The sequence below is a fragment of the Lithobates pipiens genome, unplaced genomic scaffold, assembly GCF_037356315.1.
Source record: "Lithobates pipiens isolate NorthernLeopardFrog02 unplaced genomic scaffold, aLitPip1_a1.2 Scaffold_8, whole genome shotgun sequence".
Classification (NCBI taxonomy): Eukaryota; Metazoa; Chordata; class Amphibia; order Anura; family Ranidae; genus Lithobates; species Lithobates pipiens.
The window spans coordinates 255,295,767-255,309,388 of NW_027507903.1; the positions used below are offsets into that span (position 1 = coordinate 255,295,767).

Consider the following 13,622-nt stretch of genomic DNA (forward strand, 5'->3'; position numbering starts at 1 on the left):
TCAGTAAATACTGTATGGCTAGGGCCTTTTTTCCTAAAGTGTTGTACTGCAGACATTTTATTCAAGATTTGTTTGATCCACATGGACTTCAAGGGGAAATGTCTCTCTGGCATGACTATGAAACTCCTTCATCAAGGATGCTACTGGGGGCTAAAGTGCTTATCTTTCCCACTGGAGTTTTGACAGGTACCCACTCACACTTCCACTCGAATTGCCTGGGTGATGTGAGTGGAAGTTCTTCTCTCCCCCTCCATTCACAAAGGGCAGTGCGGCTTGTGCATGGGCAGTGGGCATCCAGCTGTGAAGCCATAAGCAGCTGCCCAGAGATGCCAGGAATCCGAAGGTTAGTGAAGAACTAGCCCGGGTAAGGACGGTGCTGTATCCCTGAAAAGGTAAGTATCCTTTTATTAAAGGTCAGCAGCTTCAGGATTTGTAGCCTCCCACAATGAGATTCCACATGAGCGTTCTAACTTTAAGCCTCATGGCATCCTCCTTTGAGGCTGTACTATTTGCCCAAATTCAATATTCAAGAGCTCTCCAACACATAATCATGTTGATCTGGAACAGGCATGCTCCTTCTTTTGCGGCCTACCCATGTTTCTGTCCAGCCAAGCAAGGATCTCCCTATCTAGTTGGATTTCAAGCTCAGCCTTAACAATAGCAAAGTCTTTCCTTCCCTGCCTGGAGAGTCATAAAAAACTGTTTCAGTGCCAGTCTTTCAGGCTGACACCTTGAGCAGACACTCAATCAGGGTGTAGTCCGACAATGCAGTGGCCTACATCATAGGGGCATCAGGAACCGTGCAGCCTTGAAGCAGGTCTGGTATCTCATGGACAGAAACGTACTGTCCAGCGATCGCTGCAGTCCACATCTGGAAAGCAGACTACCTCAGCTGCCACCGCTTCAAGATGAATGATCACTCAGACATCTTAAATCTGATATGTCAGAAATGCGGTACTCCAAGTGTTGATATTCTGTCCTCTCGTAGCTAGAACCAAAAATCCTCCAGCCCTAACCTCAGATACTTTGATAATTACCTGGCCTCAGTTCAGACTATTATAAGAAAACAGTGATTCTTATTGCACTAAATTGGACCAGAAGAACCTGGTACACGGATATACTCTGACTTCTAGCAGATATACTCTGATTTCTAGCAGACGATCACTGGCCTCTTCCCATTAGACAAGATCTGTTATCTTAAGACACTCTCTATTTCATCGCGCCTTATGGTTTCTGGCTTTAGTGTCAAGGCCGTTGAAGCCCAGTTCTTCCTGTAATTCCTACCTTGCTAAAAGCAAGAAAAGCCACGTCCAGGAACATCTACCTGGAAATCTGTATTTGCCTGGTGTGAACACAGTCACTTTAGTCTCAGAGTTTATTCAGTACCTGGCCTTCCTACAATCAGGTCTCGACTAGGAATTGGCCTTAAGCACAAAGACTTCTGGCTTTACTGTCCGTTGTAAAGACTTTTCTTCAGGGTGTACCTCGCATTAAGCCATCATTGTAGCACCCTGCACATCTTTGGGATCTCATCTTAGTTCTCTCTGGTCTGCAGAACATCCCCAACCCCCCCCTCCTTCCTTTAGATGACCTCTCCTGCAAAGTATCCCTTTTGTTTTCAATCACATCTGTCAGGTGTATCTGAGTTGGTGTCTCTCTCCTGTAAGGAGTCGTTCTTACACCCAAGACCAGAGAGAATCTATCTCAAAGCTACAGCTTTGATCTGACAGATGAAATCCCTATTTATTCTTTCTTTGGGACCTTGCAGAGGACACCCTTCTTCCAAGTCCACCATCTGGAGATAGATAAGAAATTTGATCACTAGAGCTTACACTCTAAAGGACATATCTCCTCTTGTGCTTTTACAATCCAAATTCCACCAGATGGGAGTTTCTTGGCCATTTTGGCACAATACCTCTGTAAAACAACTCTGCAAGGCTGCCTCCCTGTCCTCTGTCCATACCTTTTCAAAATTCTACTAGCTGGATGTCTAATCTTCTGCGGATGCATTTTTTGCCTGCAAGGTTTTTGCAGTGGCACTCTGAAATTGGGTCTGTTAACCCACGTTTCTGTTGTTGGGCCAGTTGGCACAGTTTGTTTGCCTAGTTGTTGCCCACCCTTCTCATTCATTGCTTGGGGATGTCCCAGGATGAATACTTTGCCTGTATCCCATTATTTATGATTAAGATAAGATACATTTTGACTTAACTGTAATTTTTATATCTTGAAGTACAGTTCTGGACACAAGGCACCCTTTCTTTCATTCTTGCTAAAAAAAAACTGAGGACCCATGGAGTAGGGTGGGCCCAAGGGGCACGTACTCAAAAGTTCTGGTCTATGAATACTTTGTCTGTGTCTTGTACTGTACTCCAAGACATGGAATTTACAGGTATGTCAAAATTCCTCTTATTGTTCCGTACTGTTACAAGAGGTCCCAGAGAGCAACTGGTTTAAGAAATACTTGCGCTATGCAAGTAACACGTGAGCTAATTAACAAACTGTACTAGGCACTTGTCTGCAAAGTTACTCCATTCAGACACTGAGCCCTGACCCCGCCCCCTCTCTAGCCCCTGATTGTTGCTGACTGACTTTGACAGCCACAGGAGCCAATGGAGCCGCTGATTTGTCTCAGCCAATCGGGAGGAGTGTCCCAGATGGTTTGGACATTTGTGGAGATCGCTGGAGAGAGATGGGGCCCAGGTAAGCAACTAGGGGGTGCTGCGGCAGCTGCTACACACAAACGTTTATTTTTTTCTTAATGCATTAAGATAAAAAAAAAACCTTCTGTCTTTACAACTCATTTGAATATAAATTATACATAAAGTGGATTTTACTACCGCTTTAACGTGAAGCAAGATCTTAAAGAAAGATATGCATTTCAAAGCAGCTCTGAAAATTGTCATCCTGTTGGATGTGGGTTCAGAAGCCATCTGTTTGAGTTTCAGTCATGCACACTATTACAAAATGCTACTGCAATTTTACTTGTGAATAATCAATGGAAAGTACCAGCAGATCACTTGATTCAATGTTTTTTTTTTAGCTTCACAGCAAGTTATTAGAGACAGAGCGCCAGCTTGGGGAAGCTCATGGAAGGCTCAAAGAGCAGAGACAGCTGTCTGCTGAGAAACTGATGGACAAGGAACAGCAGGTGGCAGATTTACAGCTCAAGCTTTCACGTGCCGAGGAGCAGGTCTGTGTGTTTACTTATGTCTGTATTTCTAGCTGTTTCCTGGCTGTTAATGTTTGTACACTTCACCTTTTTTTTTATAAATCACTGAACATCCTACATCAGCTTAGTCTCCTATATTTGTGTGTGCTATTGCACATCCAAAATTGTGTAGCTTATTTATTACTTCATACTACCCTATGTTTGTTCATCAAGTAGTAATGGAGTTATAATTGTGACATAATTCCATCACTTTTGATGTAAAACATTTTAGTAAGCAAAAACTTAGTTTTAGATTAAGCTCCAGTTCACACTGACACATCACATGTGATTCCCACAGGAATCGCACCGCATGCCTGTGCAAATCACATGGGATTTTGTGCAGTTTGAGCCCATTGATTTTAAACATGAGAAAAGTAAAAGAAAAATAAATCTTTATTTACATCTCCTAATCTCCTGGTTTACTGATTTTACCTGGTAATTGAATGACCCTTGCTTATGGGATAGAAAAATTGGATAACCCTCAATTGGGACTTTAAATTGACCACAACATCTTTTTTATTTGTACAAAATGAAAAAAATATAAAAAAAATCATCACAAGATGATTGCTAAAACATACATTGACATAAAGCACAACTATAATTAACACAGTGTCTTGCAATAGAATATAGAAGTATGTGCAGTGCCTTGCGAAAGTATTTGGCCCCCTTGAACTTTTCAACCTTTTGCCACATTTCAGGCTTCAAACATAAAGATATAAAATTTTTATTTTTTGTGAAGAATCACCAACAAGTGGGACACAATTGTGAAGTGGAACGAAATCTATTGGATAATTTAAACTTTTTTAGCAAATATAAAACTAAAAAGTGGTGCGTGCAAAATTATTCGGCCCCTTTACTTTCAGTGCAGCAAACTCACTCCAGAAGTTCAGCGAGGATCTCTGAATGATCTAATGTTGTCCTAAATGACTGATGGTGATAAATAGAATCCACATGTGTGTAATCAAGTCTCAGTATAAATGGACCTGCTCTGTGATAGTCTCAGGGTTCTGTTGAAAGCGCAGAGAGCATCATGAAGACCAAGGAACACACTAGGCAGGTCCGTAATACTGTTGTGGAGAAGTTTAAAGCCGGAATTGGATACAAAAAGATTTCCCAAGCTTTAAACATCCCAAGGAGCACTGTGCAAGCGATCATTTTGAAATGGAAGGAGTATCAGACCACTGCAAATCTGGCCGTCCCTCTAAACTTTCAGCTCCGACAAGGAGAAGACTGATCAGAGATGCAGCCAAGAGGCCCATGATCACTCTGGATGAACTGCAGAGAACTACAGCTGAGGTGGGAGAGTCTGTCCATAGGACAACAATCAGTCGTACACTGCACAAATCTGGCCTTTATGCAAGAGTGGCAAGAAGAAAGCCATTTCTCAAAGATATCCATAAAAAGTCTCGTCTAAAGTTTGCCACAAGCCACCTGGGAGACACACCAAACATGTGGAAGAAGGTGCTCTGGTCAGATGAAACCAAAATCGAACTTTTTGCCCACAATGCAAAACGATATGTTTGGCGTAAAAGCAACACAGCTCATTGCCCTCAACACACCATCCCCACTGTCAAACATGGTGCTGGCAGCATCATGGTTTGGGCCTGCTTTTCTTCAGCAGGGACAGGGAAGATGGTTAAAATTGAGGGGAAGATGGATGCAGCCAAATACAGGACCATTCTGGATGAAAACCTGTTGGAGTCTGCAAAAGACCTGAAACTGGGACGGAGATTTATCTTCCAACAAGACAATGATCCCAAACATACAGCAAAATCGACAAAGGAATGGTTTCACAAATAAACGTATCCAGGTGTTAGAATGGCCAAGTCAAAGTCCAGACCTGAATCCAATAGAGCATCTGTGAAAAGAGCTGAAAACTGCTGTTCACAAACGCTCTCCATCCAACCTCACTGAGCTTGAGCTGTTTTGCAAGGAAGAATGTGCAAGAATTTAAGTCTCTCGATGTGCATAACTGATAGAGACATATCCCAAGTGACTTGAGCTGTAATCGCAGCAAAAGGTGGCTCTAAAAAAGGACGAATAATTTTGCACGCCCCACTTTTCATTTTTTTATTAGTTAAAAAAGTTTCAAAAATCCAATAGATTTCGCTCCACTTCACAATTGTGTCCCACTTGTTGGTGATTCTTCACAAAAAATAAAAATTGTATATCTTTGTTTGAAGCCTGAAATGTGGCAAAAGGTTTAAAAGTTCAAGGGGGCCGAATACTTTGGCAAGGCACTGTATATTAAGTAGTTTATCTACAGTATCTGAAAATACTTAGTCTAAACTACGTGGCATGTTCACCAATGCCAGGAGTCTGGCGGACAAGATGGGTGAACTAAACATACTGTTGTATGAGGAAGATTTGGATTTTGTGGGAATTTCAGAGACTTGGTTCAACAGCTCTCATGATTGGCTGGCAACCATTCAAGGGTATACCTTTTATAGCAGGGATAGAGAGGGTAAAAAAGGGGGAGGGGTATGCCTATATATCAAGAATAAATGTACAGGGGAATGTGGGAGATGATATCACGAAGGGGGAGGAGGTGGAATCCTTATGGGTAGAGCTCCAAATTTGGATTAGCAGCAAGGATGAGAAGTGTTATCATAATGGGGGATTTTAATTATCCAGGCATAGAATGGGCGGAGGCAACCGCGCATTCGTCTAAGGCTCGCCAGTTCCTAAATGTCTTGCAGGACAATTTCATGGGTCAGATGGTAGACGCACCAACTAGAAATAAAGAATTACTAGCTCTACTGATTACCGACAATACAGACCTGATCACGGATGTGGAGATGCAGAGAAAGTTAGGAAACCAATTTCCCTAAACTACGAACCTTGCTAGAAGGTATAAATTGGGATAAAAACTTTGGAACAAAGAACACAGAGGAGAAATAGGTTTTCTTTAAGAGCATATTAAATAAGGGCTTTAGCCGGTGCATCCCATTGGGTAATAAATTTAAAAGAGCGAACAAAAGTCCTTCTGTTAAAGTCTTGTTCCTCCAACTTTTTCTTCTCCATCTTCTTCTCCATCTTCTTCTTCCTCCGCTCTTCTTGTCCCGCATCTTGCTCTGACTTCTTCTCCGCTCCGTCAGGCATACTATAGACACCCCCCAGGTACGAAATTTAAAGGAATATTACACTTTTATTGTTTCACTTTAAGCATTATTAAAATCACTGCTCCCGGAAAAAAAAACAGTTTTTAAAACTTTTTTTGCATTGATACATGTCCTGTGGGGCAGGACCCAGGTCCCCAAACACTTTTTATTACAATACCATGCATATAAGCCTTTAAAATGAGCACTTTTGATTTCTCCCATAGACTTTGAAAGGGTGTTCTGTGGCTTTTGAATTTGCCGCGAACACCCAAAATTGTTCGCTGTTCAGCGAACTGGAGAACAGCCAATGGTCGAGTCGAACATGAAGCTCATCCCTGATCATCAGCATTCAAATTTTATAAAGAATGCAACAAGAAATGTATGGGTGCAATTAGGGCGGCTAAGATAGAACACGAAAGACACATAGCAGAGGAGAGCAAAAAATATACCAAGAAGTATGTAAACAGTAAAAAAGGGAGGGCAGAACATATTGGCCTCATAAAGAATGAGGAAGGACATCTGGTTACAAAGGCTGGGGAAATGAAAAAGGTATTTGATTTATTCTTCTCCTCAGTGTTCACGAGGGAATCGGGGGGGGGGGGGGGGGGGCTTCAGTAACTAAAACTGCAGTGTTCATCTTCGTGACACACCACAGGAAGCACTTTCATGGCTAACAGAGGACAGAATTAGAATTAGACTTGGGAAATTTAACATTAATAAATCACGAGACCGGGTGGCTTGCATCCGAGGGTACTTGGGGAACTCAGTCAAGTAATTGCCAGACCATTGTTCCTAATTTTTACTGACAGCCTACTGACTGGAATGGTATCAGTTGACAGGAGAAAAGCCAACGTAGCACTAATATTTAAAAAAGGCCCAAAATACATCCCTGTGCATTACAAACCAGTTACCGTATATACTCGAGTATAAGCCTAGATTTTCAGCCCCTTTTTTTTAGGCTGAAAGTGCCCCCCTCGGCTTATACTCTAGTCACGGAGATCAGGTAGACAGACGGCGGCCATTCCACTATTCAAAAGCCGCGCCTCCCTGTCTGTGATAGGCGGAACACTCAATTTCCCAGCAGTCAGTGTTCCGCCTATCACGGACATCCGCTCATTCTCATACTACGGACGAGGATGAGAGGATGTCCGTTATAGGCGGAACACTGACTGCTGGGAAATTGAGTGTTCCGCCTATCACAGACAGAGAGGCGCGGCTTTTGAACAGTGGAATGGCCGCCGTCTGTCAGACCAGGAGGAGAGGTGCGGCATGGCACACAGAGGCTGCAGATTGGCACAGGTAGGCAGGGATGGACACAGGGATGGACGGGGCACAGGGATGGACGGGGCACAGGGATGGACGGGGCACAGGGATGGACGGGACACAGGGATGGACACAGGGACGTCTCACCCTCGGCTTATACACGAGTCAATAAGTTTTCCCAGTTTTTTTGTGGTAAATTAGGGGCCTCGGCTTATATTCGGATCGACCTATACTCGAGTATATACGGTAACCTAACATCAATAGTATGCAAGCTCTTGGAGGGGATGATGAGGGAGTTTATACAAGATTTTATTAATGAAAACTGTATCATTAGGAGTAATCCGCAATGGATTCATGAAGAATCATTCTTGCCAAACCAATCTATTAACTTTCTATGAGGAGGTGAGTTGCCATCTAAATAAAGGAAGGCCTGCAGATGTGGTGTATCTGGATTTTGCAAAAGCATTTGACGCAGTTCCCCATAAACTTTACTGTATAAAATAAGGTCCTTTGGCGTGGACCATACATGGATTGAAAACTGGCGCAAGGGCGAGTTCAGAGGGTGATGATAAATGGAAAATACTCTGAATGTTTAGGGGTGGCTAGTGGGGTCCCCCAGGGTTCTGTGTTGGGACCAATCCTATTTAATTTGTTCATAAATCACCTGGAGGATGGGGCTAAGCAGGGCAATAACTTCTCTGCAGGATGTGGAAACCTTGCAAGAAGATCTGAACAAATTAATGGGGTGGGAAACTACATGGAAATTGAAGTTTAATGTCGAAAAATGTAAAATAATACATTTAAGTGGCAAAAATATGAATGCAATCCATACACTAGGGGTAGAACCTCTGGGGGAATCAAAGATGAAAAAGGAACTGGGGGTCCTAGTAGATGATAGGCTCTGCAACGCCAAGCTACTACTAATAACGCAAACAGAATATTGGCATGCATTAAAAAAGGAATTATCTCCATGATAAAGCGATAATTCTCCCACGCTACATGACTCTGGTCCGGCCGCACCTGGAGTATGCTGTCCACTTCTGGGCACCAGTCCTCAGGATGGATGTACTAGAAATGGAGAGAGTACAAAGAAGGGCAACAAAGCTAATAAAGGGTCTGGAGAACAATAGTTATGAAGAAAGGTTGCGAGCACTGAACTTATTCTATCTGGAGAAGAGACTCTTGAGAGGGGATATGATTTCGATATACAAATATCATACTGGTTACCCCACAATAGGGATAAAACTTTCTTGTGGAAGGGAATTTAACAAGACACGTGGCCACTCATTAAAATGAGAAGAAAAGCAGTTTCACCATAAACTACATACGTAGAGGGTTCTTTACTGCAAGAGCGGCAAGGATGTGGAATTCTCTTGGTGGGGGGCGCATCGATAGTTTCAACAAACTATTAGATAAGCACCTGAACGACCGCAACATACAGGGATATACAATGTAATACTGACATATAATCATACACATAGGTTGGACTTGATAGACTTGTGTCATTTCTGGTAGCCAATGTCCAAGAAAAGCTTTCGGGTACTTGACACGTTTCAGGATTAAAGCCCTTTCATCAGGGGTATTTATGTAGGAGGATTTTGATTCAGGATATGGTGAATAGAACAGCAATCGTGTACACAGAATATTCAGGCAAGAAAAAAATTCTTGTTGTCCATGGATGGCGTATATGGAGGTCTAGTTTAACCTCACGATTGGGAGTGTCATAGCCCACAGGCAATAGCGTGTCACCAGTCCATTAGGCAAGAGGATGCACAGCTAGGAACAGGAGCTTTAATGCTCTTATAAGGGTCTCGTGATAAAGGTCAGGTCAGGCTTTTGCAAAGGTCTTACATCAATGATAGGAGCTGCATTAAGATAATGTTTATTGCTCCTTATGCTGTGTAAGGGGGGTACGTAGGGCACACCATCCAATCTGGCAGAGTCTGCTATCTTGTGATGATTTTTTATGTATTTTTTTTCATTTTGTATAAATTAAACGATCTTTATATAATCCATAGTATTGTTGCCAATTTAAAGTCCCAATTGGGGGTTATCCAATTTTTCTATGTACACAGGGATGTGGCAAACTCAGTAATTGTTCTGGGACAGTGAAAATATTTATCTTGCTTATGGAATGGTAACAAGCAAAAAAAAAAAATGCATTTTTAGTGCTTTTTGCATTTTTCAGATTTGCACTACAGTCCATTTAACATAGTTTTCTATGGAACACGTTCTGTAGTGCAAATCTGCAAAATGCAAAAAGCGCAAAAAATGCATAGGTGTGAATCCAGTCTAAAGGAAGCTATTACTGAGTGAAATATGAAGGTCGACATTATTGACTTCCTTCTAAAAATGTTAGTTATCTGGCTGATTAATCTCAATGTTTTCTGATTCAATGATCTGAAATAAGCATGAAGCTAGTGAAGTCGGAATAATTTGAACGCCCAATCTACCTACTCGCCATTTTACTTATTCCAGGTCAAAGTATTGAAGCTTTTTGATCAAAATAACAGCCAAGCAACTAGCTTTGTCAAAAGGGAAATTCTGTAATGGTAGCCTTTGTATTGTCTTAATATAGATTTATTGTGTCTGTGTTTGATAAAGGGTAGCACTGTTGGAATAGTGTTGCCCAAACAGCAAAGTGTCAATATAAATTCGAAACCTCAGAAACCCTATAGATTTTTTTTTCTTACATTTTTTGTATAATCTCTGTGTACTTACATATAGTGTATACTGATTGGTTCTACAGCTAAAAGAAAAAATCACTACATCAACTGACTTGCAGCATCAGCTGGAGAAATTAAAACAACAGCACCAAGAGCAACAGACTGCTCAACAGACCACTACGTCCAAGCTGAGAGAAGCACAGGTAAACAAGACTGCACTTATTCCTAATCACATTTTTTCTTTATATGGCCAATTGGTGCGGAAGATGGATGCATGATTTCCATTTTGGGAGGTTTGAATATTCTTTTCTTTCTTTTTTTTTTTTTTTTTTTTTAATTGTGTCTCCATTAGGCAAATTCAACCTGTTTTTCATTTTGGTTACCATTGTCAACAGAGCAGAAATGTACAATAAACAGAACATTTTCCAGTTTAAAACCATAATATATACAGCGTAAACCTCAATTCTGTATGTGCAACAATAATTGTCACAGCCATTTGTACACTCTTTAAATCATCAGTGCAATAAACCAACAGTTCTCTTTTTTTTTTTTTTTTTTTTTATATATATATATATATATATATATATATATATATATGCATTAAATAAAAAAATAAAGTGCTTTAAATCAGTCCAAAATGTGTAACCCTTATGTATTTCATCAGTCTTTAATAAGTGCAGCAGTGATTCCTTTAAATCAAATGTCTCCTTTGGTGCAAAGTGCACGTTTAATCAGTGCTTTCCCTGCACCCTCTTTAAAAGAGATGCTTTACAAATACAGTGCCTTGAAAAAGTATTCATACCCCCTGACATTTTCCACATTTTGCCAAGTTACAACCAAAAACATAAATGTATTTTATGTGATAGACCAACACAAAGTGGCACAGAATTATGAAGTGACAGGAAAATTATAAATCGTTTTCAACTTTTTTTTTACAAATAAATAATCTGAAAAGTGTAGTGGGCATTTGTATTCAGCCTCCTTTACTCTGATACCCTTAACTAAAATCAATTGGAACCAATTGCTTTCAGAAGTCACCTAATAAGTAAATAGAGCCCACCTGTGTGTATTTTAATCTCAGGATAAATAAAGCTGTTCTGTGAAAGCCCTCAGAGGTTTGTTAGAGAACCTTAATATACAGCCAGAGCTACAATGGAATCATTTAGATCAAGTAATATTGATGTGTTAGACTGGCCCAGTGAACGTCCAGAGCTAAATCCAATTATGCGGCAAGACTTGAAAATTGCGGGTCATAGATGCTCTCCATCCAGTGTGACAGAGTTTGAGCTATTTTGCAAAGATGAATGTGCACAATTGTCACTCTAGATGTGCAAAGCTGGTAGAGACATACCCAAAAAGACTTGCAGCTGTAATTGCAGTGGAAAGGTGGTTCTACAAAGTATTGACTCAGGGAGGCTGAATACAAATGCACACTACACTTTTTACATATTTATTTGTAAAAAAGTTTTAAAAACCATTTATCATTTTCTTGCCACTTTGTGTTGGTCTATCATATCAAAATCTCAATAAAATACAATAAATTTTTTTGGTTGTAATATGACAAAATATTGAAAATTTCAAGGGGGATTGAATACTTTTTCAAGGCACTGTACTTCACGTTTCAGAATTAGCTGCACTCATTTGTTTAAAGGATACAATCTGCTTGACCTTCATATTGCACTATACACTTGAAATGTAAATACTGAAATCCTTGAGTGGATAGGGGAGTATTTACCTGCACACTCAAAAAAAAAAAAGAAGCTGGGCCTGCATTGGTGCTGCAGCCCATGTTACTGGCAGTGACCATTCCAAGTGGAGTTCTACAAATGTTTAAGCAAAAGACAGTTTCCTATCTTTTCAGAGATGATATGAACTTTGTTAAAAGTAATTTTGAAATTAGTGAAATCTTCAGTAAGGGCTCTAATATTTTCACCTTTAACATGGACCTTTTAGAATGATCTTGAGCAAGTGTTACGTCAGATTGGGGACAAAGACCAAAAGATCCAAAACCTAGAGGCCTTACTGGAGAAGAGCAAAAAAAATATCTCCCTGCTTGAGAAGGAGCGTGAAGATCTTTATGCTAAAATTCAAGCAGGTGAAGGAGAGACTGCTGTTCTTAACCAACTGCAAGAGAAGAACCATACCCTGCAGGAACAGGTATTTGCCAGACTAATTTTGTTTCCAGTTAATTGGTTAACCTTTTCATTATACCCAAAGCACTCTCATATTGAGAGACTTAATCAGATATGTGTTCTGCCCCTCTTCATTAGGATGCCTTTTCTATTTTTCTGTAGTTTACTTTTTTCGAGTTGATTTATGTATAGAACCTTGGGCTTGGGGTCTTTGTGGAGCAGAAAGGAGTTTATTAACCACTTGGGTACCGCGCTATTGCAAAATGACGGCAATAGCGCGGACCCACATTTCCGGGACTACGTCTATTGACGTAGTCCCGGTTACGAGCGGCCTGCGCGCCCCCTGAGGGGCGCGCGCGGCGCGCTCTGTGATCGGCGAGTCCGTGAGACTCGCCTGATCACCGATCCGTGTAAGGGGTCGATCCCGACCCCTTATCACGTGATCAGCTGTCAGCCAATGACAGCTGATCATGTGATAAAACGGAGCCGGTAATCGGCTAGTATTCCTCCTCGCGCTGACAGCGCGAGGAGAAAAAAAAAAAGCCGATCGCCGGCGGCCGTGTTCGGGACATCAGTCCCGATCACGGCCAGCAATTTAAACGGACACCTGCCCCCTGCCAGTGCCCACCTGCCACCCGCAGTGCCATCCTGAAATAAAGTAAGTGCCACCCAGCAGTGCCCATAGTGCCCACAGTGCCACCCAGCAGTGCCCACAGTGCCACCCACAGTGCCACCCAGCAGTGCCACCCACAGTGCCACCCAAAATCTGCCTCAAAGGTGCTGCACCCCAGTGCCGCCCATCAGTGCCCAGCAGTGCCGCCCATCAGTGCCCAGCAGTGCCGCCCATCAGTGCCCAGCAGTGCCACCTATCAGAGCCACCTATCAGTGCCACCTATCAGTGCCCATCAGTCCCATCTATCTGTGGTACCTATCAGTGCCCATCCGTGCCACCCATCCGTGCCACTTATCCGTGCCACCCATCCGTGCCATCTTATCTGTGCCCATCTTTGCCCATCAGTGCCGCCTTATCTGTGCCCATCGGTGCCGCCTTATCTGTGCCTATTAGTGCCGCCTTAACTATGCCTATCAGTGCCCACCAGTGCAGCCTATCAGTGCCCACCAATGCAGCCCATCAGTGCCCACCAATGCAGCCCATCAGTGCCCACCAATGCAGCCTATCAGTGCCGCCTAATCAGCGCACTTCAATGAAGGAGAAAAATGACCCGTTTGCAAAATTTTATAACAAACTATT

The 13,622-nt window shown here is 41.9% G+C and overlaps 1 protein-coding gene across 3 annotated transcripts in view; it reads left to right on the top strand.

Moving 5' to 3' along the window:
- The window catches only part of EEA1 (early endosome antigen 1), a 175,420-nt gene that overhangs the window by 95,752 nt on the left and 66,046 nt on the right, over window positions 1-13,622 (top strand). For all 3 annotated transcript variants that reach the window (XM_077470781.1, XM_077470782.1, XM_077470783.1), the window contains 3 exons: window positions 3,041-3,190; window positions 10,322-10,441; window positions 12,192-12,395. In XM_077470781.1, the coding sequence (XP_077326907.1) occupies window positions 3,041-3,190; window positions 10,322-10,441; window positions 12,192-12,395 (474 nt within the window). The remainder of the gene's footprint in view (window positions 1-3,040; window positions 3,191-10,321; window positions 10,442-12,191; window positions 12,396-13,622) is intronic.